This window comes from Lutjanus erythropterus, chromosome 6 (assembly GCF_056507025.1).
Source record: "Lutjanus erythropterus isolate fLutEry1 chromosome 6, fLutEry1.hap2, whole genome shotgun sequence".
In the NCBI taxonomy this organism is placed as follows: domain Eukaryota; kingdom Metazoa; phylum Chordata; class Actinopteri; order Lutjaniformes; family Lutjanidae; genus Lutjanus; species Lutjanus erythropterus.
In genome coordinates this window covers 33371180-33399156 of record NC_139322.1, presented here as the reverse complement: position 1 = coordinate 33399156, position 27977 = coordinate 33371180, and the positions used below count along the sequence as shown (strand labels likewise).

Here is a 27977-nt window from a genome sequence, read left to right as displayed (position 1 = left end):
GGAATGGGAGAAATTAAAATGTCAATAATAGTTTTAATTGATGCATGTTACATTCAATACCCATTGTGATCCTCCCATACATAATTGCATACATACATAACTTTTCTCGCTATCTCAGATGAGGAATGCAACAGACAACTTGTAAATGCCTTACACTATCATATATTTACAGATCATCCTCCGCTTCTGTACATGGCAAATCCTTAAATATGATCAAAACATCAGAGGAGTAACATAGGATACAATGTATGACTGATTGTATGTAGTTTCTTTGAAGCATATTTAATGTACTTTTTCCTTCCAAAAAAAGGCATGTGCATAAAGCACGGTCATAAAAAGTGAGTCACACAGTTAGACATGATAGGTTAAAAACTCCACGACACCTCTTCTTCATTCATATTTCACAAGATAAAACTCTTCCTTCAGCAGGGTTTTTCTTTCAAAAATGCACAAAAAGTACAAAAAGACATGTAAGGTAACCAAAAGAGAATAGAAAATAAACATAAAATGTGCTCAGTGCATTAAGACTTTCCAATATAACAAAGAAACTAGAGGTGTTTGCCCTGTTCCATCTCTGTGATAAATAAATTCACATTGTTACAGGCAGACAGTGAGAGGGCTTGAATCAAAACCAAAGTACAGTGAGTAAACAAGTGAAACAAATTGTGAAGCCAAAAGAAAGTTACTAAATGTGTAAAGGCAAAACTGCACATGAATGTTATCCAAACAAAATATAAATGACAATGTTAATTTTTCTCTGTCTGGGTTTATAATTTGCAAAAAAGAGAACTGATCAGCCAAAATGTGAGTCTGTTAGCTACATTGAGTGTTTTGGCCTTTGAATCACCATTCATTGGTTTGGAGGAGCGACACTTCAGCTGTGCTATGGTTCTGTTTGGCGTTGGCAGCGACCTAAATGTCTCTGTGGTCATTTCATGTTAGCCCTGCAAACATCAAGTGCAAACTCCAGGAGCTGTGTAACTACTCTCATTATCAGTAAACTCACACGTTACCAAGCATTAAGAGTAAACCAATTCTAGGGTTACGTCTTGACAGAGAAAGTTGAAATTTTCGGCACTGTATTGAGATTCTCGTTTATTTAAAGTGACAGAATTCATATTTAAATGCCTTTTTGTGGGGGTTTTAGGGGGTCATTGTGACTCTCTGTAGTGTAAATGATTTGACTGGCTGAACAAGCATACATGTGGCCATGTGTACACACACACACACACAAACACACAAACAGTGCAGTGGCTGTTGTGAGATGGGATGACTTTCAGACTGGCACGGAGACAGTGCAGGTGTCAAAAAATGACACCCACATACAATAATAAATGTTCTACAAATCAACTGGAAAATAAAATTAAAAAAAATCCTCAACAGCAATATGAGTGCTCAGTTGCTGCGATGGCCGAATGTCTGTTTGCACTAGGAAGACTTTAGCAGGTGTCTCTGCATGTAGATGAGAATTTGTAGTAAAATTACATTATGGGTTAATGCTGTCAATCATTTCTTTCATCGCTTGAAGCCACCTGCCTTGAGGCAGAAGCAGCAGTGTGTTTTATAAAACATTTTATGACGTTTACATGTTTATCTCCTTGGCAAAAATCCAACCAGAAATCTGTTTGGTTACAACAAAAACAGATATGCAGCTCTGGATTTTGGACACAACTCTGTATTAACCAAACCATCATGAAATTCACTCGTATCACAGGGTTTAAAGGACAAACTTTGTACAATTTCAGAAAGGCCAACAGTGTAACTATTGTATTGCAGTTAAGGACAAGCAGAAACTTTTTTTTGCCACAAAGCATGAACCTAAATGAGGAGAGACAGTCACTGTTGAGCTGCAGCCATTCAAATCTTCAATGAGCGGCTGCGACATAGAAATGTAGCTTTTTCCACCTTGGCATGGTTTTTGACACTTTGCTCTCGGAGTCAAAGGCAGACAGTGTTGATATATGTATTCATATAAATAACAAAACAGTACAGTATAAATATAAAGATTCTGTGTGTGTGAGAGTGTGTGTGTTTATGTGTGTGTGTATGTATGCACGCACAGTTGTAAATGAGTATAGGATAAGAGTGTGTCTGTGTGTGTGTGTTGTTGTGTGCACTTGTGAGCCAGTGTTAGGACAGGACAGAGGGGGGTTAGAGGTGAGGCTTTCCCTCCCCCACCTCGTGGAAGAGCGAGGTGTAAAACTCAGGCTCCAGTTGCTTGTTGCGGTAGCGCTGGACAATCTCAGTTATTTTCTGCTTCCGCCTCACGTGAGGCGGGTTGTACAAGTCACTTTCCAGACGCTTCCGTCGGCACACGTTGATGACCGTTTGGCGCACGAGAAACCCTGGGAGAGAGATGCAAAGACAAGAGCTCATCAGATCCAAGTAGTCAAACAGGACAGTTTTGAGACAAAAGGGATTTGTTTAAATGGATGAATCCTGTAACAGCTGATTAAGTACAAACTTTTATAACACCAGCATCTTCTCATGAGATAAAAGTAGTGAAGATAAACAAAAATAGGGCAGGAAGGAGATTGAAATATGATCCTACCTGCCTTGTCTACAGACAAAGAGAATATATATTTAGTAACACTTTCTAGGATGCCCATGTCTATAATGTATTATAATGCATTATCTTAAAATGCATTAAACTGTGCTTACAGGAATGTATAGTTATAAACACTCATATATTGATGCTTTATAGCAATAATCATAACACATTATAACACCCATGCTGATAATACATTATAATGCATTATAAACATATTTATAATATGTTATACTGTGCTTATTGCAATATTTAATTATCCTTATAATCACTCAATAATATTCAAAAATGCTTTATAACAATAATCACAACACATTACAAACCATTTTGCAATGATTTAAATGGTTAAGTAATCATAATACTTGACGATTGCTGGTCACTCACTGACTTTTTTTTTGGATCGATAGTATATTATAATTCTCACAGTTGTAATGCATTGTAACCATTTTACAATAATACATTATAATCACTATTATAATGCTTTAGAATTTGGTTGTAATGCATAATGAAATGATTATAATGTGTTACTGCAACTATGATTTGACATTAGTGAAATCGAAGTCATTCAGTTGTTCATTATCAAAGAATTGTCAAAGTTTTGTGTGTTGTTCTTGCATAGATTTAATGATATATTTCTCTTGTACGTTCTTGTTTTGGAGAGCCAAAGTTAACTGTCAAACAGAGCTTCCAACTATGCCATCTGCTGGCCAAGAGTGACATTACATGCACTGGAGCCAAATGATGTTTGTCTTGTTTTTTTTTTTTTTTGTTTATTTGTTTGTTTTTTTGTTTTTTTGTGAGGGTAAAGTTATTTACCAGCATAGGAAAGATATATGTTTTAGTTGATTTCATTCCTGGTACTACTAAATTGTGACATTTTTACCATCAGTCTGTATTTAACTGATTGTAGCTTGTGTACCCAACAAGCAGGCTTCCACTTGTGAAGACAAATAACACTTAAAAAAAAAACTATAAACTAACTATAAAACTATAAACTATAAATAGATGAAATGGAATATGTTTCCTGTTCATTATACGCTCAGATGCCAACCATAAAACATTAATGTGTGCATATCATTATTTCAGTAAGCTCATCGATGAACTTAATTGATTCCCAGTGGATACTATGTGATGCATTAAGACTTGTTGCCTCTGCTCTTTCTGATGATAAAAAAAGAATAGTAGGGATAAACAAAGAGCCGTGTGAGCTATTACCTAGCGCTCTGCGGCTGACCACCATGCCGTCCACCAGGGGAATCACCATGCCAAATTTCCCCACAGCTCCATGCAGACGGATCCTGAAGAGTCCTGTCTTCAGAGGGTGGATGAAGATCAGAGGAACGTCCTTCTCGAGTAACCCTGACCTGCAGCAGGAACAATGGGAAAAAACAGAGAGCGAGATGATGTAGGTAATGTGTAACAAACTAGAACAATACATTAATATAGAGTAATATTTGAGAAACAGTGGAACAATACAAAACAGGTTAAAAGCACCCCATTAACCAACCGATAATCTCATTTATGACAGATCAGACTGCAATCATGTAGAACCTAACTAAACTTAAGTGTTAATGAAATGAAATGTGTGTATGCACACACTGACTGGCCTCCAACTCTGGTGCAGTGTTCTGCATTTTAACTGAAAATGCGGAAAAAGCTAATTTAGCAATCTTTACAAATGCCACCCACCCATTATCTTTCAAGGGATCTGGCCACAAATTGTTACGTCACTAATGAAATGAACCGTTGCATCAGCTCACACTCCTCCAGACAACACCCTCTCAAATGTAGCACTGTTGTTGTCATCTGGTTACATAGAAACCAGTTAAATTTGTCTGAGGCTTGAGGTCTGTGGTTGCTGTTGATGTCAATATATCTACAAGGAGCTCAGTGTTATCTCAACAATGTAAGTGTGACTCATTTCACAAAAAATTAACTTTCCTTTGTGTCACTTCACACTTGTAACCACTGTCACAGCTCAGTTCCTTTTCTCTGCCTGCTTTTGCACACGCTGCATGTTGTACTTCCTGTTTTGCACGTATGTGCTCATGTACCATTTAATATCCTGCGTAAGAAACAGACGTAGAGTACATGCTCTTTTGCACCACCAATATCCTCATTTTTGCACCTGACCAGAACTAACTTATGAACCGCATGTTCTCCACACTGGCAGCAAGTGACTGCAAACTTGTGAATACCTGCAGGAAGTGCTGTTGCTCATGCTAGCTTCCAAACCCGTGCTGGTTTCCGCCAAGAGATCAGACAACGGGAAGTTCTCTAAAAAACACAAAAACATTCATGTACCTCAATCCAAACATTTTTTACCAGACACATTTTAAGGCTACAGATCTTGATTAATTTACACCAAAAGATTTTGTTTGGAGTAACTCAATTGGCTAAACAAGAAGAAAAGGTGGGAAGTAATATATTCTATCATTTGAATCCTGTGGTCTCAAATTACAGAACAGGAGTGCAGCAAGGAGTGTGTGCCTACCGATATCATCAAAGCGCTCCACCCAAACCACAAACACCTTCGTCTCAGGACCCAGTGGTGGGAAGGACTTTCCAGTTGATGACCTCTTTGTCTTCACAAGAGGACTCAGCTACAGAAATCATAAAACACACAGCGTAGGTTTAATCAAACATTACATAAAACAGAAATCATAATCACTGGTAATGGTTGGAATATTTAACAACTATTATTTTCATTTTTATCAATTCATCTTTTAGTTATTTTCACAATTTGTTGGCAATTTTCTTTTAATCAACTAACTGATTAAGACTAATTGTTGCAGCTCTAAGTCCAGATACACCCACAGGAACATTTACCTTTTTGGCAGTCTCCAGGTTTTCAGAATGGTTGGGGAACAGCTCCAGTGTGAGATTGGGTTGTTTGAGTAAACCAGGCATGAGGTCTGTGTTGGTGTCTGCCTCCACTGTGGAGTCACTGTGCACTGATGACTCCTCTGAGAAACAACAAAAGAGCAAATGGCAACTCTGTCAACCCCGAGTCCCTCACTGGGTTTTCATCACATACAATATGTATCAATTCATATTCAAGGGAGCGAGTGCTGACCAGAACTTTCTGTCAGAGACGGAACAACAAAGGCAATCTCTGTCAGAGCATCAGCGTAGTACAAAACTTTCTTCTCCCCATTGAACACCGAGCCTCCTGTGTCCTCGGGTGTAGCTGCTTCCTCTACAGTAAAAAACAAAAGAAGAAACAGAAGATCAATGCTGACATAATTATCATGAATATCCAACATGCAGGTAACAGTTGCCATGCTTTCATCCACAGTTTTCCTCAGATCTAAAGCAGTAATTAGCTAAGTCTTTTACCTGTTTGTTGTATATCATTACTGTCGGAGCAGGCGTTAAGAGACCAGCTAGTATCTAGGTGTCCCGTCCACCCTGGGTGGCGTCCCACGTCCACAGGCCAGCCCAAGGACAGCAGGAACTCCAGAAAGTGGGGCTGGACACTGGACGACGACTCCACATTCCTCAGGATCTGAAAACCACAGACATGTGAACACATCCGTTCTCATTCAGAGGTTTTCACACAAACATAGTGAAAGACGTAACAAGGTCAACATCTGTGCATTTTCAAGTTCAATTAAAACCATTTCATTTCAGTTCGATAATTTATCAATGGCAATCACAGTTTATCATTTAATTTGATACAAAATCTGCTGTGTGCTGCCACAACCAATCAGCTGGACTTTTCTCACCTCAGGGCTGCTTTTCTGTCCAGCCCTCACGTAGAATATAAAGACAGTGTCAAATGGTCGGCAGGGAAGCAGGTCCAGGTAGCTGATGTCATCAAAAAACCCTGGCAGCGACGACTCCAGGCCAATCAGATGAGGAGGTAGACGACTGTTGTTGGGCTCCTATCAACAATAAATTCATACACATGCATTCTAAATGAACTGCATTAACAACGACAATGTTATAAATGTATGTAACATGAACATTTTACACATTACAAAGCATTATCATTTATTACTATTATTCACTCCACAGACTAAATATGGCAAAAGTACCAACTAAATTCAAGTACAAGTAGCTGAAGAGCTATTACAATTTAATAAAGGCACAAAATACTTTTCGCAGCTTCAATCAAAGACATTTTATCTTGAAAAACCTCAGACAAATCATGTTTACCAACCTTGAGTGCCTCCAGAGACAGAAAGCCGAAGTGGGAGAGGAAGAGGCGTGCTGTCTGGAACTCCTGCGAGGGTGGAGGGGGTTTGCAGTCTGTCTGTGGGTCAGGGAAACGCTTGGACTTCCAGATTTCCTCGCTGTGCCGCTCCAAGGCATTCTCATAGTCTATCTGCTTGGTCATCAGGATACGAAGCTTGTCATGCTGGACCTCCAGCTGAAAAGAAGAAGGGGTTGGGGAATTTTAAAGAGGCTGTGGCTGATGAGCAGCACTCGATTTCAGCATGAATCCATACTCCCACAGTCCAAATGTCCAAATATTGTGTCACCTCCCAAAGTTGATGTAAAAGAGTAATTAATGTGCATCTGTACACTGGTTTGAGTTCCCATTTCATTGGCAAAACTTGTACAATACAATCCTGTACAACAGCTCTTCAATGAATCCAATCTTTGTGAAGCTTTTAATGTTCACCTTCTTAAAGGGACAGTTTGGATTATCATTAAAGTACGGAAGCTAAGCAATGCAATGCTGGGACAGGGTCAGCAGCAAAACATATATTAGCCACCAAAGAAAGGCTGACCTAAAAAAATCAGTTTAACCAACCAAACTCTTCAACAAAAACATTAATTTTACCCCACAAGACATGGGAGTTGCTGGTCTGCCGCTGCCTCAATCTGTTCATTTGTTTGTGTTGTTGTGTGTCTGGTAGCAACATAAACGGTTCAATTATTTTAAATATAGCATAAACTTAAACTGATACTGACTGTCTTTAGGTGGGCCATTTTTGAGGTGGCTAAAATACACTTGCTAATGACCCACAATCCACAGCAGTACATTTCTTGCCATCCTACATTGGGACTCCTGCCGCTTCCTGAAACAAAGAGCGTGCCGACCACCATCTACTGTAGTTAATACACTTAATGACTATACAAGTACCTTATTCAACACGCCATAAAAAATCCGAACTATCCCTTTAACACAGCGTCAGACACGTGTTGGTTCAACTCTATGGTTATATTTCATACCGCAGTTAGTGGTGGGTTTGGACTGCATTAAAATCTACAGAAATTATTGCAAGGGTTTGGCATTTGATTGAAAAACCAAACAAAACGATCATCACTTGTCACCACACAAGATGAGTGGACCCTTTTTCCCCAAGAGACACCCGAGTGAAATTTCATCTCTCCAACAACTCACGTGTGGGTAATTACTCATCAGTGTATTTGCTGCTCTCGAATCATCCTGCCAGCCCATACAACACACCTGAGTTTGTATGATAACAGATATGGGTCATTACTTTACTGCACGGCTCTATTTTAGCCATGACAACAAACTTGTTTTAGCTCATGGCTGCAGCAGAATAATTTAATCTCTACGTGATTAATCATCATGAGGATAAAAGATCGATGACAGGGCCGGGAAACAAATCTCACCTCTTTGCTGACAATGTCATCCAGGTCAGGAATACTGACATCAGCTTTGACAAGAGGAATCTTATCCACCTCTTCGGGGAAAGGCCTCTGCTTGACGTTGTACTTGATCCCCACATCATTGTTGGGCGTTGGACGGCCCTCAGGGACAAACACCTGCTGTGGAAGGAGAGAAATAGATAGACAGAGAACAGAGTTGTGTTATCAGCATAACAACTGAGGAACTGTAAGTTTTACAAAAGCAAAACTCTCATATGTGTTGTTACAACAGTTGTGAAGTGATTAACAGTTGAGCATTGTGGTCTTTCATGATGCAGAAATCAAAGGTGTGATCTCACCCTCTGATTGGCCCGAGCTCCTCTGGGTTGGTGGAAGAGCTGCATGGTCCAGGCATGTCTGCCGGCCGTTCCTCGGATCAAAACCGTCACTGACGGACTGGGGTCTGTGAGGACAAAGATGCTCTCATTTAGGAGAAAAAAAGACCTGATGCCTGATGTTTTACTAATTTTAACTCATTAAATCTAAACATCTTTATACATATACATTTAAAACACCCCAATGAACCAGTATGACATTAAAGGAAGGATGATAAGCTACTGACTCTGCTCATTGCCGAGGGGTTGCTCCAACATGGCAAGGATGACTGAGTTGTCCAAGACAAAGTAGCGGAAGTTGCTGGCTCCTGTGGCGCTCAGTCTGGCATAGCGAATCAGGGTGTCTTCATTCAGCAGACTGCAGGTGGAGGAGGTCCCGCTGGGAGAAGGGAAGGCCCCCAGCACCTGCATGATACTGGGGGAACACCACAGCAAGACAAGCAGGAACATAAATATACAGAAAATGGGTCAATTGGTACAGCATGACTGGGTCATTGTAGCAGCAGAGACATAGTCAGGCCTGTACCTGATGTCTTTTTTTAAACATTCAAAGCATCTATGGAGGTTTTTGACTGCTTTGACATGTCTGTTATATTTTATGACAACATAAAAAAAAATTAAAAATCAAATAAAATCCTCAATTTGAACAAGTGATTCACTTAATTAAATTAGTCTCTTTTATTTGAGCCAAAATAGATTTTTTTTGTTATTGTGGTTAAATAAATGTCATGTATGATGATGTTAGATTGCTGCTGTATCACCCTGTTTATACAGGTATGTGTCAGAGAGCAATCTTTGTACCAAAATAAAAATGCTGTGTTTGAAAGGAAAAACAGCATGCTAGCAATTTGGGAAAAGATTAAATCTTTTTTCAGAAGATTTTGACTTTTGGACCACTGGAATATAGTTCTGCAAATAGTATAATACTAATAATATTAGTGTAGACTAATCTTTATCTGCAACTGTGCAGAAATACTAGGTTTACATGCAATTAATACACATGCAAAAAACCCCCACAGCCTTTCAAAGTTGATTTAAAATTCAAATGTCAACACTATGAACTAAAAATCTACACTTCAATTTCAATTTTACTACAACTACAATTTAAAGAAAATGTCTATATGCCTCCAGCAGGGGCTGCTCCTTGGTAACAGTGTAATGTTAAGAAGATGGATTCAAGTAAAAAGGACTGCTCCGTTCTGCATCGAGACTGACTGACCTTGACACTACCAGCTACGTTTTGTCACTTATGGTGATATGATTTCTCTCTGTATTAATCTTTTGATATTTTCTACTGTACCAGTCAGTCAACGCTCCTTGACAAAAGATACATTTGATTTTTTTTATTAGATACAGTCTTTACTGTGTCACTGGGTATCTGGATCATGACAAGCTGTTCTAACTGCTACAACTGACTAGCAGCTATTAAGTCTGCACAGCAACATTAGGAGTACAAATGCACTTCTCTAAGATGGACATTTGCGTGCTGGTTTGTCAACAACCATGGTGCAAAACAAGATAAGTGTCTTTACTTGTAGATAAGAAGGAGGCGTCACGGCTGAAAAGCTACTGTCTGCTGTGGTTCATGGCTCTTTTGTGTCAGTGTCATAAACTGCTGTCTGGATGTCACTCTGTCACCAAAACACAGATGACTGAATGGTGACGGTTGCAGTTCTATGCAAATGTATTATATAATATTTTGAGTAGCAATATCCAGAGGAGTTCTCCTTCTACATACATAGAGACACACCCATCAGCATGCCTGTACACAGATGGGACACAAACATCTATGAAAGGTCAATCTTTCCCTTTTAGGTATGTTTTTCCCCTTATAAAGACGGCTCAGGACACTTAACTGACAGAGCAGATATACATGACTCTTCTAAAGTGATTAATTTTCATTTTTATTTAATTCAGTTTAAATAGCAAGATAAACAAAAGGACATTTTGAAATATATGCTTTGCTACTACTGTAGAAACTTAATGAGTCTCACCAGGACAAAGTCGCCTCAGCAGCGTCCTTCACCCTCATTGAAGCTGGGTTGTGCTCCTTCTCCCCTTTATGTCGGACTTCTTGTTCCTGTCGGGACTTGCTGCCAGAGATGCCAAGTTCCACAATCTCTAAAACCTCTACCAAACAATCCTGACCCAAAAAACAGGACAAGGGACAGAATCTCAGAGTGGGAGTGGACATTCTAACATTTATGTAAAATTCTCGCTAAATAATTTTTTTCAAGAGAAATAGCGGGGTTTCCAATTTTCTTAGTAGAAATGTAGTTTTCCCAAATAAAATTCTTCCCCTCTCTCACCAAACCACATATGAAACACACCTTCTCATCCAGCATGTCGGGGTGTTCTGTGAGCCACACACACAGAAACTGGAAGGCAGCTACAATCATGGAGTGCAGATCTCTGGACTGAAGAGGAGCTGGACGGCTACATTGATACACAATGTATCCACATATAGAGCTGACGGCACGTTTACGGTCGGCAGAGTCTACTCCCACCTTAACCTGATTAAGACCAAAAATTACAGGAAGATGTTGTACATAAGCTACATTATGCAAGTCTTTATTTCATGCGCCTTTGAACAAACTTTGTTGACTTTGGTAAGCAAATTATGACACATCTGCAGTTGTAAATAAAAGTTAGATTACAGTATTGTTAAAACTAACATTTACTGTATATAAATTTAAATAACCTTATGTAACCTCAATGTTACCTCAGCCTCTCTGCTCCTCAGTTCTCTCTGTTTGTGTGATATCGGCCATTGTAGCCAATTACAGTCTATTTTACTAATGCGAACCTTTTTGGAAACTGACACTTCTCACAGCAGCATATCACAGCAGGTGCACTAGTTAACTTGAAACAACTGCACAGCCATTACCAGACAGAGAAACAGTCTCCAGAAACTTCTCTCATTCTGGTATTTTGTGGTGTTGTGTAGACAGTTTGAGGTAAACTCCCTTGTGACAATTACAAACCGACATGAACCACCTGAAAGCACCATTAGTTGTGTTCTCTGTGAGGACTGTGAGGAGCTGCACTGGGTAAATGGAACCAGGGGTTAAGATCAAATTAAGAAGCCACATAACAGGTTAGTCTGAAGCCGCCCGTTGCCTTGGTAACAGGCAAAAGCAATCAGTAAACCTGATTTCTTGAATAGAGATTTTTCTGCAGACTTCTTGGAGAAGCAAATACAGGATTTGGGCTGTGGTTTTATGAAATGATGGCGGTGTAGGTTGAAGTGACAGTATGACAGCTTCTGGTAGGGAAACATGGGTGAACTGAAAGTCATTCAACAGTCTCACCTTGGCCTTGGCCATTTTGTACTGATTACAGATGGTTACACTGAGTTTCTGTGGTGTTTGGACAGTATATTCTTACCTTAGCGAGCCCAGCCAGCAGCTCCAGGGCAGCCAGTGAAATGCTCATGTCTTGCCTCCACTGGGAGTTGAGTCTCTGGGTGACCAGGTGGATGCTGCGCACCAGCAGGCCTGCCGCCGTATCTGGAAGAGCTAAACCATATAACACCCCGAAATACCAAACACCGCAAAGAATAGAGCAAAGCAGGATTCAGGCAACACAGCTTAGTATACAGGACAACAGGAAAAATGTCCTGGATGCCCAGTTGAAAACATGCATTAGAATAGAGTGGAGCACACAATGTTGAGGAAAACTTCAAGTACTTCAAGTAGATAAACTGAGGGATAGGGCTGAGCGATCTTTGAAAGACTTTAAAAGAAAATAAATTCTATAATCATCCAAAGCAAGGCAAACTTGTTAAAAACCTTACAGTTTTACATTACTTTATTTAAATGTGCTAGAGAGAGTTTTCAATTGGTTATGAATTTAATATTATTGCTTCTATATGACCTACATAAGCAAAAAAAGAACATCAGGGAGAAGACTGACTATTTCTATATAGTTATTCTAAATTCCTGTCACCAGGTCATATTCACCTTAAAATCAGATAAAACAATTAACGCCATGCTGACTAGAAGAGCCTATTTTTTACTTTTTCCCAGACTAAGTTTTGTTGGCCAATTAAGAAGAAACAGGAGATTTTTCTTTTGATTTGGCAGTTATGATGGTGGAAACACTACCGCTCTTCTCCACAGGGGCCTCCAGTAGAAACACATGGGAAAGTTCCTTGTAGTTGCTTTAACCTACAATCTATAGGACTAAAAAATCACTCCAAAACTAAGTAAAGCAAAGTGCATTGAACAAGAATGCAATGTTGCCTTAATAGTTCGGCTTCCTGAAGAAAAGTATTAACCAGTGGGAATAACACACCCTTAGGTAAAGCCTGTGACACTGGCGCCAGTTTTAGAAATCAGTCCTTGGATTTTCTAAATTTATGAGGATCAAAAAATCCCAAATCATGCTACATCAATGGTAACCTATGAAACAACTGCCAACGGATTCCTCCGCACTCTCAAGTCGGGATCTTCCTGTCCAGTACTGAGGCTCACAACACAATGTAACTGTCCTGTCCCACAGGAACCCTGCCGAACCCAGCCTTCCTCCATTTCCTGCTTGACAAGTCGCCTCTAAGCGGCACAGTGCTCAGTGAAAGTGAATATATAACTTGTGGGTAAAATTAAATGGCACAGGTGATTATCTTTTATATTCTCAGTCAAAAAAATGCCTCTCACATCATGTCTAACACATTAATTTAATTAAACATCGCTCAGCCCTATTGAGGAAAAGACAAGCAATCAACAGTTGTTCAACAGCACAGCATCACATCAACTCATTTTTGTTTCACCTACAAAGACATTTTACCCAACGCTTCTTAACTCGGCATATCACCGTTACCACGTTAGCTATACAGAACAAACATATTAATTTAATAAGTTACATGCTTTGCACTGATCAGCAAGCAGGTACAGATCACGTGAAATAAACCTCCAGCAAGCCTGTTATGCAAAGCTGCCAACCTTGTGTTAATTCATAGAGCACAAAGATATTAGTGCTTCTTACCGTAGTCTCGGAGCAGAGCCTGAGCAGGACGCTCAGAGTCTGGGCTCGTGGCCTCCGTGCTGCCACCGCTTGTGAAACTAATGCCACTGTTGGTGCGGCTGTGACTCTGACTCCTCACAGTCATGTGGCTCCCATCTATACTCCCCTACCACCACAAAAACACAGCAGTCTTAACGTCCACTTTATCACACTGCTTCTAGCATCATTAAATGTTAATCGCTTAATAGCAGATAACAGCAATGATCTGAGCCTTACTGTTTCAGTCTGTGCACCAATGGACTCCAACAGTGCTGAGTCTTGAACAATATTTAGCATTGCACCTGTGGGGTGAAGTTGCGGGTCAATAATTAAAAATTTAACCACTTAACTAACTATAACTATATCAACTCAGTTAATATAGTTAAAGTCAGCAAAATGGTAATGGAAAGGATGAATAAACAGATAAAGTAAATACCCAGGATGAGCTGTGTGTTGGTGGGGTCAGTCTCAGTCTGCAGTGCTCCTATGAGGACATTGACGAGACGGAGCCTCAAGGAGAGGAAAGACACGGGCTGGTCATGAGGCCACCCGTCCTCCTCGTTGAACTTTCCCTCCAACAGAACCTGAAGCACAGCATCAACATGGTTAAGACCTGGACATCCTTGTTTTTAGCAGCAAAAGGTTTTACAGTGTGGAAAAGGTTTAAACATAAGCTCTGGGGAAAAGCTGTGATAACAAAAAAACTGATTCAATTCACACCACGAACACCAGAGCAGATAACAAAGGTGTTACCTCTGATTTGATGTTGCCAAAGTGATGTGGTAACGGCAGCATGGCAAGCAGGATGTTGATGGAGGCTCTCCTCAGGTCGGTAGGATTTACATACATCTTGAATTTGGAGAGTTCCCTGTACAAGTAAAACAAATCTCATGAACTTCAAAAAACTCAGACATCTACCTCAATAACTCATCATGGAGAGACTTCGACTGGATAAATCTGATCTGTAACTTTATGATCCCTGACCAGAGATCCAATTTAGGTGGTCCTCCTGCAGGAGGGAGTGTGGGTCTTTTTCAGTGGACCATACACATATTTTGTTTGTTCTTGTGTATATGCTAAGTCTTTTTGAAAAGGAGTAGGCCATTTCATCTGAGATTCTGCACCTGAAATCTGATTTCTGTTTCAACTTTTTGTACTTATACAAATAAGTAATATTCCTCAAGGTTTCAGTAAAAGCGTCATATCCCTTTTGAAGATTTTTATGGCTGCAAGTCAAAAAAAGAAAACTATTACAAGATGCAGCCTCCAGAGGAATCCTCCTGCCATTGCCCTCTATTCAGTCAAAGGATATAATGACTTTCACTCTTTGACTTCAAAAGGAGAAGGGGAATAAATACTAAGAAAAATGGAATTGTTATAATCATATATCTTTGACTGAAGCCTTTTATACTGTATTCATTCTGAACTGTAGCCCCTTTTTTCTTTTTTACTGATTGTGCTGTAATGTCCCAGAACTCAACTGTTCTATGTTCATACAAAAACTAAAAGATATAAAAATAATTTTAAAAGGACAATAATAATAAAGACAATAATCACAATTTAATCTCACTAAAATTATTCTGTCGGAAAACACTAACTGGTAAATAAAAGATACCAATTACATGGAAACTGATTCAAAATTTGTGTAAGACGTTATCAGTCCAACCTGTCTGGTACAATAGTCTCCAGGGCAGCTATGAAGTAGGGCACGACCACATTGATGCCCTTCAGGTCAGTACAGAAGAGAGAGGAAGAATTGAGAATGATAGAAGCCAGAACTGGTCTACAGATAAAATCGGAGATTTGGAGACCCTGAATCAGGACCATGTAGAACCTACAGAGAGAGAAAGAGGAATAATTACAGTTTGGCACAGTTTAACATCTTAACAGCCATCAACACCAAAAAGGCATGTCCACAGTTTAGGCTGATGATAATGTCAGAATAAATGGCATGAAAGGGTGCTGTGACTGATCGGCCCCCGAGTGTTATCAGTTGGTATTTGTTCTGAATAGCTTGATTGCTAGTCTCTACAAAGACCAGAAAAGCCGATGATAAAGCATCCACCACAGTGGTGGGTGGTGGTTGCACTAAAATAATCATGCCCTAAAAAACTATGCTGAGAGTCTCTGGCACGTTTTGGTGTCATTTACATCTGTGCTGTTTTTGTCCTCTGCTGTCTGTGTCAGATTGACAAACACAACAGGGACTTCAAGGTTCACTGAAGTGCCCCTCATAAACTCGGGAATCTACATTGCTTTGTACGGCCATGCTTGTAGGTGAAAACAGAGACTTCATGGTGAATTCAAGTGCACCTTGTAAACTCAGAAATCTAGGTTATCTAAGTCAAAGGTGGTTTAAATGGCAAAGTTTTCTTATTTTCCTTTGCTGAAATACATAGGCCTACATCTGCCATTAGTTTCTTCTTTCACTAAGCAGTTTTAATAATTTGAAGTTAACATCACAAAATTAGCCCATTCATTTCGACATAGGCAGATTTTTTAAATTCTATTTAAAAAAGATCTTATCAAAATGTCATCAGCAAACTCAACATATTCTTGTACAACAGATTCCAAAGTACCTCTGTGAAAATTAAAGTTGCTTTGCATTTGTACTCAATATACAGTGTTGTTAAATGGATAATTCACCCAAAAAATAAAATTCATTCATTATCTACTCACCCTCACGTTGACTGTGATTGAAGTGATTTACGCAATGTTTTTAGCTCGAATCTTCACTGTGGATCTTCAGCTTGGAGCCACATTCATGAACTGGGCATTGTGTAATGTGACGGTGTGTGTGCGCAAGTGAATGGCATGTCAGGATTTTAGGAGACTTGAATCATGCCAGACAAGCACTATGGAGGCATTTTATGTTTCTTTTTTAGGTTTGAAAATTGGTCATCATTCACTTGAATTGTTTGGGAGATTTTGCAAAACTATTTTCCTGTGAAACTCCAGCAGTGTTTTGTGGCCTAATAAAACAAATCTGACCCTCAATGGGCATGAGGGTGAGTAAGTAATGACTGAATTTTCATCTTTGAGAAAACTATCCCTTCAGAAATAGTTGAATAAAAAAAGTAATACTACACAATACCAAGAGGATTTCAAACAGACCTCACGATCAATGATTGTTATCGGCTGATACTGCTTCCATTGAGCGGTGATCAGTAAACTATCCCAAAAGTCCTGATCAGAGGACCTTTATTGGTAAGATTACAAAAAACCTGATGATGTTACCTGGACAGGTAAACAGGGAGAATCTCTTCTCCAGTTTTCTTGCTACAAAAGATACGGCAGAGAGTCCCGCAGGCCTCAGCTCGTCCTGCCTCATAGCTCTCTGGGAACTCATTGGCATCAAACATGGGGTTGGACACCATGGAGTCGGTGGACATTTGGGAGCCCTTCCTTCTTAGCTCCAGACCTACTTGAGTGGCTATTGCTGTAGAGAGTGGGAAGAGACAGAGAATGAAAGGACCCTGAATTGTAATGTGGTCATTAATATACATGCATGTATGAGAAACAGGCAAACATAGACATGTAGCTACTATATGCACGCTACAGTAAAAAGTAAACGGTAAAAATCTGAAAAACAAAAGCACCATAAAGCAGACATTTAATCGCTGTCACAACAAGAGCGAACAAAGACTTCAATGACTGCAAACACACACACATACACACATCATTTAAAAGCATTCAAAAGGGTTCTCTGACACAAAGAGTTTGCCATACTGGCAGAAGTGTAGTGTGCTGGCAATAAAATGTTTTCAGCTGCAAGACCACAAAGCAAAATCCCTGTGTCAGCTCCCTGGCTGCTGCACACATGACTGTCACTCCAGGTACAGAACATTCACTTCATGCACTGAGGCACCAAACCAATAAAATCAAAACTCAAGTGAACTGACAATACAAAAGGAAAATTACAAGAAACAAAAACATTAATGCTGAACTTTAGGGGGGGTCTGAAACTAAATAATAAGGATTAGTGTGACCCAAAGGAATAGAAAATGAAAACTTAAAAACGGGGGGTGGCGTTGTCACAAACTGGCAACGTTATGGTTCGAGACAAGTGGTCAGTTGGTGAAACCCATTCCATCACCTTTGGAGAAACGCTGAGAGAACGCTGGTGAACTTTTTTATATATATGACAAGCAGTGGGAACAGAAAACAATGGCGATAATGGGCGATGACCATGAGGAACTCAACTAAAAAGCAGGAAGATTTTGTCAAGAAACGCAAATCAAGTGAGGAAAAAAAGCTGCCGTTCCTACTTACAAGATTTATAAGAAAGGAGAATTTGGATAAAAGAGGCTGCAAGATAACAGAAATAGTGGAGAGAGACAAAATCAAAGCAGATCCAATATTTTGGGATCAATTCATATCAAGCATGAATTGTTTTTTTCTTTTTTGTTCTCCTCAATACATGACTTTTGACCCATTACAACTCTTTAACATTAATCAGACATGGTAGACACGTGCAGGACACTACACCAAAAAGAGAAAAATAAATGGAGAGCCAATGATGAGCCAAATTCCTTTTTAAATAAAAAGTTCTGTATGTGCTGTCACTGACTTATCTAGTAATAATTTTACCAATAAAATGACTATATGAAGTCCTAAGCATAAGATAATAGTCTATATGAACTTTTAGCCAGGTTTCAATAGTTGACAGATGTAAATGGATTAGAATCAGATGGAAATCTCATTCCAGGCCACTTCTAACCAAGCCCTCCACACACAGAAAGGCACAACGAAGTTTCAGAGAAAATGGTGGAAAAAGGAAAGGATATCCCAACGACATACAGTAAAAAATAACACGGACACCAAAAAACACACAGATAACTTCACAAAAACACGTACTAACGAACGGCAACAAAACACCCACCTGCCCATGCATAAATGGAAACGCTATTAGCCCCCGTCTCGCTTCTTACCGGTCATGCTGGGGTCTCGGCTGAGGCCGCTGTGGAGCTTACAGTGGACCAGAGCGGCATCGAAAAGCCACTGGCCAAACAGGTTGAGGATGCTGTTGACCTTCGGCCGCGCTGGGGCCGGCAGGGGCCGAGACTCCCAGCTGCTCTGGTTGGGGCTGGAGAGAAGGGTCGGGGAGGACGAAGTTTGCTGCTGCTGCTGTTGCTGCTGGGATGCTTTGGTTGGTTGACTACCACTGCTCTGCAGGGTGGGGAGGGACAGGGGAAGGTATTTGTTGGGCTGCTTGTTGACAACATGACAAGTGGGATTAACAGATCATAGGTACAAACGCTAAGTTGAAGGTACAATATGCAACATTTTCAAAAAAAACAATACACCAAATAATCCCTGCAATCATAACTTTTAAGAACTTTACTTGTTTTACCAGATGAAGGTCTAAGGGCTGAAATTTTTTATTCTTATCTTTCTTCTTATTCTTAAAAGTTTACTACAAGTAAAGGACAGTATGCAGAGCGACACTGCCCAATGGATTTTCCTCCTACTCACCTGTTTACAAGAAACTGAAATTAAGGTGTGTATGAACCTTTAATTCTATTTTTGGAAAACAAAAAAAAGAGTTTAAAATCAAAAATGTGTCACAAATGTATCACTTCTGCTCTGTCTGTAGCTCAACTTGCAAATAATGCCATACAACAATAATTTAAACTGCACTTTTTCTTAATTGGTATTTAAACTGTTAAACTTTAACTTACAGTTGAACTCTTGCTCGTGGTTTTGGTCACCCCTGCGTGCCGTTGCTTGCGGCTATGAGGGGGCGTGGTGTTGGTGATGGAGGGGGGCGGGGACATGCTCATTCTGTTGACTGGTGTGGGCGGGGCACTGTCAGCTCTGGGACGTGATATACCTGTGGACGGGAACGTGAAATGAGCTGGAGACTTAATTTAGTGTTTTTCCCTCCACAGCAGGGGGAGATAAATATTTCTGATTAGTGTCAGCAAACAAGAAAAAGAATCTTCATCTCGCCACTTTCCCAGTGGACAAGACATGTTATGGGTAAATACAATCATTTGAAGCCATTTTTTCAAATCTATTGTTAGAGAGAGAGGAAAATGAAGTGGCTTCAGAGTTTGTAAGTTGATCATGGATAATATTAATTCACAGACATGCAAGACAACGGTTAGATATAAATCAGCAATAATTGACATCCATTCATCTTGATTGACGTTTGTGCCCCAAGACGCCCCTAGTTGTTGATCTCGTACTTTACTCTGAATGTTTGGGACATATCATTTCCCTATTACAAGACTAACCCCAGTTGTTAATATCATCACCACCAATAAATAGACTCCATCTTATGCCCATCTCATTATATGACGTATGAGCTGATGTCTGTACCATGAGAAAGCAGCACTGGACAAAAAGTGAACACCCTCTCCCGTACATCTCTCTTTTCAACAGAGACACCTACAGTGTAAAGAGAAAAATACACACTGACATGTTTCTATTCAAATGTTTAAAACAGGGATTACTGACTGACATTCTCCATTCTTGATTTTACTCAGAAGAAGTACCTAAATAAGAACTGGAAAGGAGTAAAACTGTTAGAAGAAATTAATGCTTGGTATTGCTGTCAATTGTTTAAATTACTTTTTTTTCACTACTAAACACATATACACATATTTTTACATCCATTTGTATCATTTGATTTAAATACAGAGTGAAAATTAAGTTTTAGAAACTTGAGATTTGCTTGATAAATCACAACAATCACTGTGTCTGCTTTTATTTGTAACATCTCATTTGCATGCCTTGAAAATCTGAGGGAAATACATCTAAATCTTGCGATACAAACCTGTTGTATAATGATAAATAAACTGATCTTGTATCTTAATGCTACAAATATGTAACGTTGACAATAATAAAGGCATGCTGAATGTGATGTGTTACCTTGCTGAACCACGTAGCTGGCTAGAAGGTAGGGACATTTAAAAAATTCTGAACAGATTTTGTAGCACTACCAAATTTTGCTGTTCTAAAATGTGCAAAAATGCATGTCTTCCAGCTTCTGTTTCTGCTGGCTTTTTACCATTTACAAAAAGTAACTCCTTCTTGAATGTCCCACGGCACTTCATTTACATTTTAACTTGGCATCCTCTTACCCAAGAAGGCGTCCACTAGACAGCTGACACCCCTCATGGCCCTGAAGAAGATCTGGGGTAGCTGCTTCAAACATGGATGCAGCACGACTTCATGAGGGATACCACTGGAGTTGAGAAACTGTTCCTGAAACTTTGGAGTGGTGCTCACTATCGCAGGGTTGCTCAGGTCCACCGGGTTGCTAGAAAACAAACAGAGAGAGAAGCAAATTTATGGATTAACCAAAACAGCTTGCAGATGCTGCTAACGCTTACTTGGATAGATCTGATATCTACTTCTGACGTGGCTTGGAAAGACTGGAATCAGTTCTCTGACATTTAATATTGTCAGCACTAGGATTACAACAGGACGGTATCATGACAATTTTGAAATCCTGAACAAATTTGTAACTAACAAAAGAAAAATGAGATAGTTTTAAATATTTTTAAATGATCTGTGACAAAGAATGACTTTCAAACTGTGGTCTGTGGCTGCAGTGCCACCATGAGGAAGATGTTTTGGAGCAGTTTGTGAGAATTACAGACGAAAGGAAAGAAGGATGACGGGGGAAAATGAATGAAAACAAGTAAAAGATGAAAAGGACGGAAGGATGGATGAAAAAAGGAAAAAAATACCAGCAACTGTATTAATGTTGTTTTCACAAACAGGAAGTAGGGTACTTAAGGGAAATAATTGATGTTAAGAAGGTCATAAGAGGTGCTACTTCAGTTCCATCCTGTGCTACAACTTCTCTGTCCATTACAACACATGAAAAATGTATCTCTTTCCATTAAATTTAGTCTGAATGGGGATAGAGCATCTCTTTTTCAAGTCAGAACCCAGAAAAATTAGGGTTTATGCACCTCAGCATGTGGAGAAAGCGATACCACGTCTGTGCCACACAGTCGTTGTCCATCTCTAAAGGAATCAGGTTGGCGTCTTCATCAGGAACTTTGAAAGGTGGGAAGGATGGTCCATGGGTAAAGCGCAAAAGTCTGGATGGAAGAAGTAAGACAGGAATCACTCTCAGTAGAGAATACAAGCACTTATTTTGTTTCCTACTGTCCTTGGTACAACCACCAATATATTCAGAGGCCGCTACAGTTTCAATCAAACTTAAGTTTGCTTCTCCCATCTGTGGACACAAGAGTTAAACAGGTTAGACAAGCCAAGTGACCAACTATCTTAACTCTTATCAGACAACTGAACAATACCTCAAACATAAACAAAATACACTTTCACAACTAAATTCACATGAAGTCAAGTTACTGCCTCTCTAACCTGGAGGTCAGGGCACAGGCTACTCTGCTCCACTGCTCTACAACAGGTGGGTGGTGTCTCCAGTTGGCAAGCATCTCCCTCGCTGTCTTCCAATATGGTGGCGTGGGAAAGCAGCGGGCACATGCCAGTAGCCACACCTCAAACAGCACTGCCATCAACTTCTCTGCCAGTTTCTCTGCAACCCCAACTAAAAGAGGGAAAAAATGGATTAGTAATCATTATTAATAACAAAGTAAATACAGCAAGAGAGGCCGTGAGGAACAGAGCAAGGCATACCTCCAACTGTGGGCGGGGCGAGTAATGTGTCGTTGATGCGAAGCAGGAAGAGCAGCAGCACCTCCCAGGTTTCCCTCACCATGGAAACAGACTCTCGTGCCAATTTCTGGACTGCAGTCAGAACTTGCTGGCAAAGCCTGATGTGGTTCAGACTGTGCTGCTCAGGCCTGCAGGGAGACAATGATTGTTAGAAATGAGGGGACACGGAGGAAATCAGAGGAGTGTAGAGAAAATAAGAGACACTACAAGTGACATCAGTAGCCAAAGATTAATGTAGAATTTACATTAAAAACTATGGCTAATGGGAGATAAAGGCTCTTCTGTGAACACTTCTGACATACCTCGGTACAAAGACGTTGTAGAGATGTTTGAGGATGGTCTGGACGTACATATTGGGCTCCTTGACCACAGGCTGAGGAATTGAGTCCCTGGGCGACACCAGGGCCATCATCCAGTCTGTGTACACATCCACACACAGCTTGACGGTGTCCCCCTCGAGGGGGAGGGTGAGGCCATAACACAGCACCTCCATGGTCCATTTCACCTGGGAACCAAATGATTCTCATCAGTCCACGTGAAAGTTTTTAAGTTGTGAGTTCTTGATTTCTTTTGCAGCTAAAGATGCACCGACTGATTGATTGGTGACCGGAACCAGACGGTTTCCAGCATGATTGGTCATAACCAGTGACCAGCTGGCCAGTGTCAGATAAATCACATTTATCTCATTGATTAAATGTCGATATGACAACTATTTCATTTGTTTTTACTGGCTCTCTTACATGACATACGGTTTAGTGGTGGTTGGAACTTCAAGCACTTAAAAAAAAAAAAACAGATTTTGCAAACTACAAACACTATTTCCTCACTTGGAGGAGAAAAAGTGGTGGAGTGCCATTACATTGCGCCCTGGCAGCACTACACCTATGACAGAAATGTCACTGTTATATTCAGCGGTGCTGGTCACAGCTACATACACGCACATGTTGGCACTTAACTGAGAGGAGCGATAGATTCCAAGAGCAGGATGCATCTCTGTATTGTATCATTTCACTGCACAGACAGAATGACAGCTCTCAAAACATATTTTCAGCAACGTCCTGTTCTGCAGGTGCTGCCATTCTTGTGATATTTACTGCGCCTTTGTGTCTGTCTGCATAATGTCATGTGATAACCATAAGCAGTTTAGCACTTCTGGTTTAGTGTCTCATAACAAGAAAGGCCAAAGGTTTAGGGTAAGATTATCAAGGCAATAACAATACATCACCTCTCTCTACCAAGTTTCTTAGTTTCTTGCTTTATCAAAAACAGAAAAGGCACAAAATGAATGAACATCAGATCCTAATCCACAGTGAATGTTACATGTAAAATTTAATGTACATGTCAAACCCAAAATACTGATCCAAGTTCTTATGTCTTCAGTCCCATCAAAATTGTATTTTTATGTATCTGAGCTATGTAATACAGCTACATACTTTGCCTCAAATCAACCTAAATATAAAGCCTGCAGCTCTCCTTTGACAGTCTCTTGTACATTTTGTATGATTTCCTACAGTGTTTTGTGTAAGACAGGGGAGAGTCAGCATGGATCAGTAGTGGCAGGAAGGTTTATCCGAGCTTTATCCTCAGCATGAAGTGAAGTTCAAAGCCACAGCAGCACTTCAGATGCACGGTGCACCTCAGAAACATTGCTGAAATATTTTTAACCCAACGCAGCTCGTTTCACATCCCTTCCTGACACATGCTGTCAAATCATTAATTGAAACTCCAGGCTTTCTGTGAACCCTGCAGTTCGCTCGCTCACAACGGTGTGTGTTTTATCACAAGGGAGGGAGACCACAAGGGGGACTTTTTTGACAGCTGGAGTATTCGGAGCACGCAAACAAAAGGATCTGAAATTGATCATAGTTTTTGAAGGTGACACCAATCCATCAAAAACAGCTTGAATCAGTCTCAGCCCTGATCCTACTGAAGGGTTTAAGACATCCCCATTAAACACATTAATGTTGTTGATCATTGAATATACTGTTTAATATAAGCCTCTGAGCCTTTATGATACAAAAACAGACATTTACAAAGTATTCTCCTTGTATAATCCATGCACAACATAAGTAGGAAATAAAAACAGACATAGTATCCAAACTCTTTTTCATCAACATGGAAGTTGAAGTGCAGGGGGAACTATGACAACAACAACACAAGGTGACTGTTGTGTTTCAGGCCTAAGCTTCCTGCAGAGATAGGGGAAGCTATATCTGTAGCACTTCACTACAGACTGCTAGAGCAGCTGTGCCAATGGTACTCCTGCGTAAAAACATAACACAGCCCAACTATGTTTTGACTAATGGCACTAAAATGGACGTTGAGAGCATGAGAGAAAAAGGAGACTGATCTCTTGACATAAAAACTTAACACTTTAGCCTCGATGTCAAGGATTAAAACGGGTGAATCACAGTCTACACGCGTATTATTATCCCCACAGTGAAACACAGTGGTGGCAGCATCACGCCCTGATTTTAATGGCAGGAACTGTGAAAGTGGTAAGGATTAAGGATACGATAAACAAAGCCAAATATAAAAAAGGACTCTGCTTAAATCCTGCTCCACAATGCATGCAAGCTCATGACACGTTGATACAAAGCACAAATCCAACATAGCACTGGTTTTTGTCCCAAAAATGTCTAGTGACCATGCTAGAAACATGATTTCCGGAAAGGATTAAGCACATGTACAGAAACTGAGTGTGTAGACGGAAGGGCAGGAGAAAAAGCCAGAATCTAGGTGTGCAAACCTGATCATTTCTTTTATGCGTTTGCAAATATTTCTCATATATTTTACTTATTTGGTGTATTGTTTACATTCTAAAAAAAGTTATCCAATTGCACTGGCTAATTCAACATTAACTGTCACAGTAATGACACAGAAATATGGAAAAGAGGTTCCATTTGAATGGAGTGGGCGGGAGTCACTGTTTTTATGACTCTGGCCTCTTATATGTTAATAGCATCTAGTTGGTACAGCTTCCATATGGCACTTAAGACAACTCCAGCAATTTAGGAGGCTGTTCCTTTAAGTTGATTATGGCTAAAATCACAGCAACAAACAATAATCACGAAGAGTAAAAATAATTTGAATTCAAACAACTGATATTTGTAGCTTAATCTCAATTAAAGAACTCATATGTCTTGAGTTTTTACTAATTGTAACCCTGCTTTATAGCCCACCTTTTTTATTAAGTACTTGCAAAAATAGATTGAAATGTCTATTTTACTTTAATTTCTCTCATCAAATGAGAAGCAATTTGACAATAATAGAGGCCTTTTAAATGTAATCTTGTAACTGGTGTTGTGTAAAATACATATTATGATAGAGGAATGAGACCAACCCCTCTTAAATCATATGGCACTAAATTTTAAAGCTGACAGGCTCTCCAAAGCTTGGCAAACTACCAAAGCATTACAATATGTCAAACATTGCATAGTACAAAGGCAGAACAGTGTACACCTCTTTCTCACCTCCTTATCTGTCTTGAGGATGTTCTCTGTGGCAACAGGGCTTACAGCTGTGCCCAGAGGCTTGACCACGGCATTTGCCACCTCTGTGCCCACAGTGGTGGGATATGTGTGCAGGACACTGAGGTGGCCCTGGTCACTCTGCACCACCAGCTGCAGCGAGCGCCACTCGGAGTACATACTGCTGATGTCTACTGCACCCTACTTGCACCTCCTGCCTCCACCTGCAGACACACAAAACCAAGAGTCAACTCAGTATGGCAAGTTGGGGGGATTATGAATACGCTACTTAGCCAATATCTTTCACCAATATAGTTATGCCCTTTGTTGTGAGAAGGCTTCTTCCAATACTGATAATGCGTAACCCTGCTAACAGAGAAAAATACTTGAAATTTGTTATGTTAATTATGTTGATCTGGAAACTTTCAAAGGTCCATCAAGCAGTAATGTTATTTCTTTGATTGGATTTTATTTTGAACATATAAAAAAATAAACAGATAAAATATACAAGGAACAACATATAAACTTAACAGCAAATGTTCAGAAGATTCATAATTAATAATTCATGTACTAAAAGGAGTAGGAAGAAGTGAATACTTAGTCCTACAACACCCCCACACACAGACACCTATTATATTTCATCAATAAACTTTGTGATATAGCCAGTTTTCACCAAACACAGTTCAATCAAATCAAACTACAGTTAACATTCATAACACAGCAAGAGCAAATAAGCAGAATACAACAAACAAAACAGCACAAATCAAAATCAACCTAGACATCCTGTCTTGTCTTACCATGGCAGTTCCTCATCTCCGATCATCCATTCCATATGATATAAATTGACTTTTAGCATTATCCCTCACTAATTTCTTCTTGAATTTACAAATTCCACTCAAATTGTGTTATCCTTTTCTCCTGTGGAACAACATCTGGATACTGCTGTGTAGTTGATGGGATTTTTTTGTTTCTTATATATATGATATAAGTTGAACAAATCTTTAGATCTTAGTGCTTTTAATTTTTTTGAGGGGGGCGGATGAATATACAGATATACACACCTTTGGACAGACCTTTTAATGTATTTGAGGCACTCAGAGTTTTATTAAACAGCAATAATACTCTAATATATTTTATGTGTGGCTTCCGGCATAACTTATTATCCACTATCAGTCCAGGAAATTTAATTTTGCTCATTCTTTCTGCTGTTAGTTAAACTTTATCTCATTTCACTGGTTAACTCTCGTCTTATTTATCTTGTGTGTTTTGGTTGACGGAGAATGCAGAAACAAACGATGCATAATGCGTGTTTAACGTTTGCAACGACAAAACACTAAACTGCATTACTGCATACTAAGTTACATGAATAGCAAAAATAAATGTTTCTTGGTAAACAGTCTGACAGTAAACAGGACCCATCCAACAGAGCAAATCGTTGCTAACGTTACGCTCTCTCCCTCCACAGAAAACAAAAAGTGCTTAGGCTAGCATTACATAGCATATGTTAGCTTAATATTAAAAAAGGCTTGTTTTATTCTCCGTAAACCTAAACCAAGTTACGGAATGACACGTACTAACTATTTTTATCCTAACCTCGGGTAGGTAACAAGCCGAGGAATCACAACCAGGAAACGGTTCTGAATATGATTAGCTCGCTAATGTTAGCTAGCAGTGACATCAAAACATCTTCCTCATCTTGCTGATGACATTAGCTGAAGTTAGCAGCTGGCTGGCTTCTCTGCTACAAGACTGTCTCTCTGGATAAGACAAGATGCTGCCGTTAAGAAAACCAGACGGTTATGTGTGCTAGCTTATCAGTTATCACAAACTACGTTATAGTTGATCCGACGTTGCTAGCTAGCTTGGCTAATGTTCGCTGCGCGAGCCCCTATCGTTGACATTAGCTGAGCTGCTGTCATCTGTGCTAGCTACCTAACTTTCCACTGACGCTAACGTTTGCACGCTAGCTGAGTAATCGGAGGTTTTTTCATTTACCTGGACCAGCTGGAAATGTTGTCATAACAGAGCTGTGAAACTCGCAGGTTGTGCTGTCTATGTTTCCTGGTCTACAACATAACAGCCTCCATCTTCGCAATGTCAAGGCTTGGATAGTGCAGCTTGATGGGCTAACGGGAAACAGGATCCGTAGATTGACGCCCCCTACTGGGTTGATACAGCAACTGCACCATCAGACCTGATGTTGCCTTCAGGTGCTCCCGGTCGCAGCGATTACCCTCTCGTTTCAAGGGGTGGAAGTTTGAAAACAGGGCTCATTTTGCCAAAACACTACACACAGTTCCCACAACCACAGACACAAGTAGCAGAATTCCT

General features: G+C 39.9%; 1 protein-coding gene across 11 annotated transcripts; it reads right to left on the bottom strand.

Annotated features, from left to right (window-relative positions):
- Positions 1 to 13: 13 nt before the first annotated feature.
- Positions 14 to 27779, bottom strand: LOC146325611 (ral GTPase-activating protein subunit beta-like). 11 transcript variants are annotated; one of them, XM_084721730.1, is made up of 33 exons: positions 27642 to 27779; positions 25650 to 25870; positions 22479 to 22681; positions 22138 to 22304; positions 21862 to 22048; positions 21444 to 21575; positions 20604 to 20782; positions 19840 to 19908; positions 19197 to 19348; positions 18447 to 18684; positions 17788 to 17823; positions 16753 to 16954; positions 15182 to 15349; positions 14269 to 14383; positions 13952 to 14099; positions 13753 to 13817; positions 13498 to 13642; positions 11899 to 12029; positions 10842 to 11024; positions 10506 to 10654; positions 8739 to 8926; positions 8476 to 8579; positions 8141 to 8296; positions 7905 to 7970; positions 6714 to 6923; positions 6277 to 6435; positions 5888 to 6056; positions 5625 to 5747; positions 5378 to 5514; positions 5043 to 5151; positions 4747 to 4825; positions 3764 to 3912; positions 14 to 2345 (listed from the first exon to the last, which is right to left on the bottom strand). In XM_084721730.1, the coding sequence occupies exons 2-33, from the start codon at positions 25824 to 25826 to the stop codon at positions 2152 to 2154; spliced, it is 4689 nt and encodes a 1562-aa protein (XP_084577856.1). In that variant the 5' UTR covers positions 25827 to 25870; positions 27642 to 27779; the 3' UTR covers positions 14 to 2151. The 11 variants fall into 11 exon arrangements, with proteins under 11 accessions (XP_084577856.1, XP_084577858.1, XP_084577859.1 ...); XM_084721732.1 differs by having other exon boundaries at positions 8141 to 8293; XM_084721733.1 differs by having other exon boundaries at positions 11899 to 12020.
- Between the last annotated feature and the right edge of the window lie 198 nt (positions 27780 to 27977).

Bases quoted from the DNA above. Each gene is read 5' to 3' on its own strand.
- LOC146325611 (XM_084721730.1), bottom strand. From the start codon at position 25,826: ATGTACTCCGAGTGGCGCTCGCTGCAGCTGGTGGTGCAGAGTGACCAG. The intron at 22,305-22,478 runs GTATGTCAGAAG...GTCTCCCTGCAG, and splicing joins TACAACGTCTTTGTACCGAG to GCCTGAGCAGCACAGTCTGA. The intron at 4,826-5,042 runs GTAGGCACACAC...TGTGTTTTTTAG, and splicing joins GGAGCGCTTTGATGATATCG to AGAACTTCCCGTTGTCTGAT.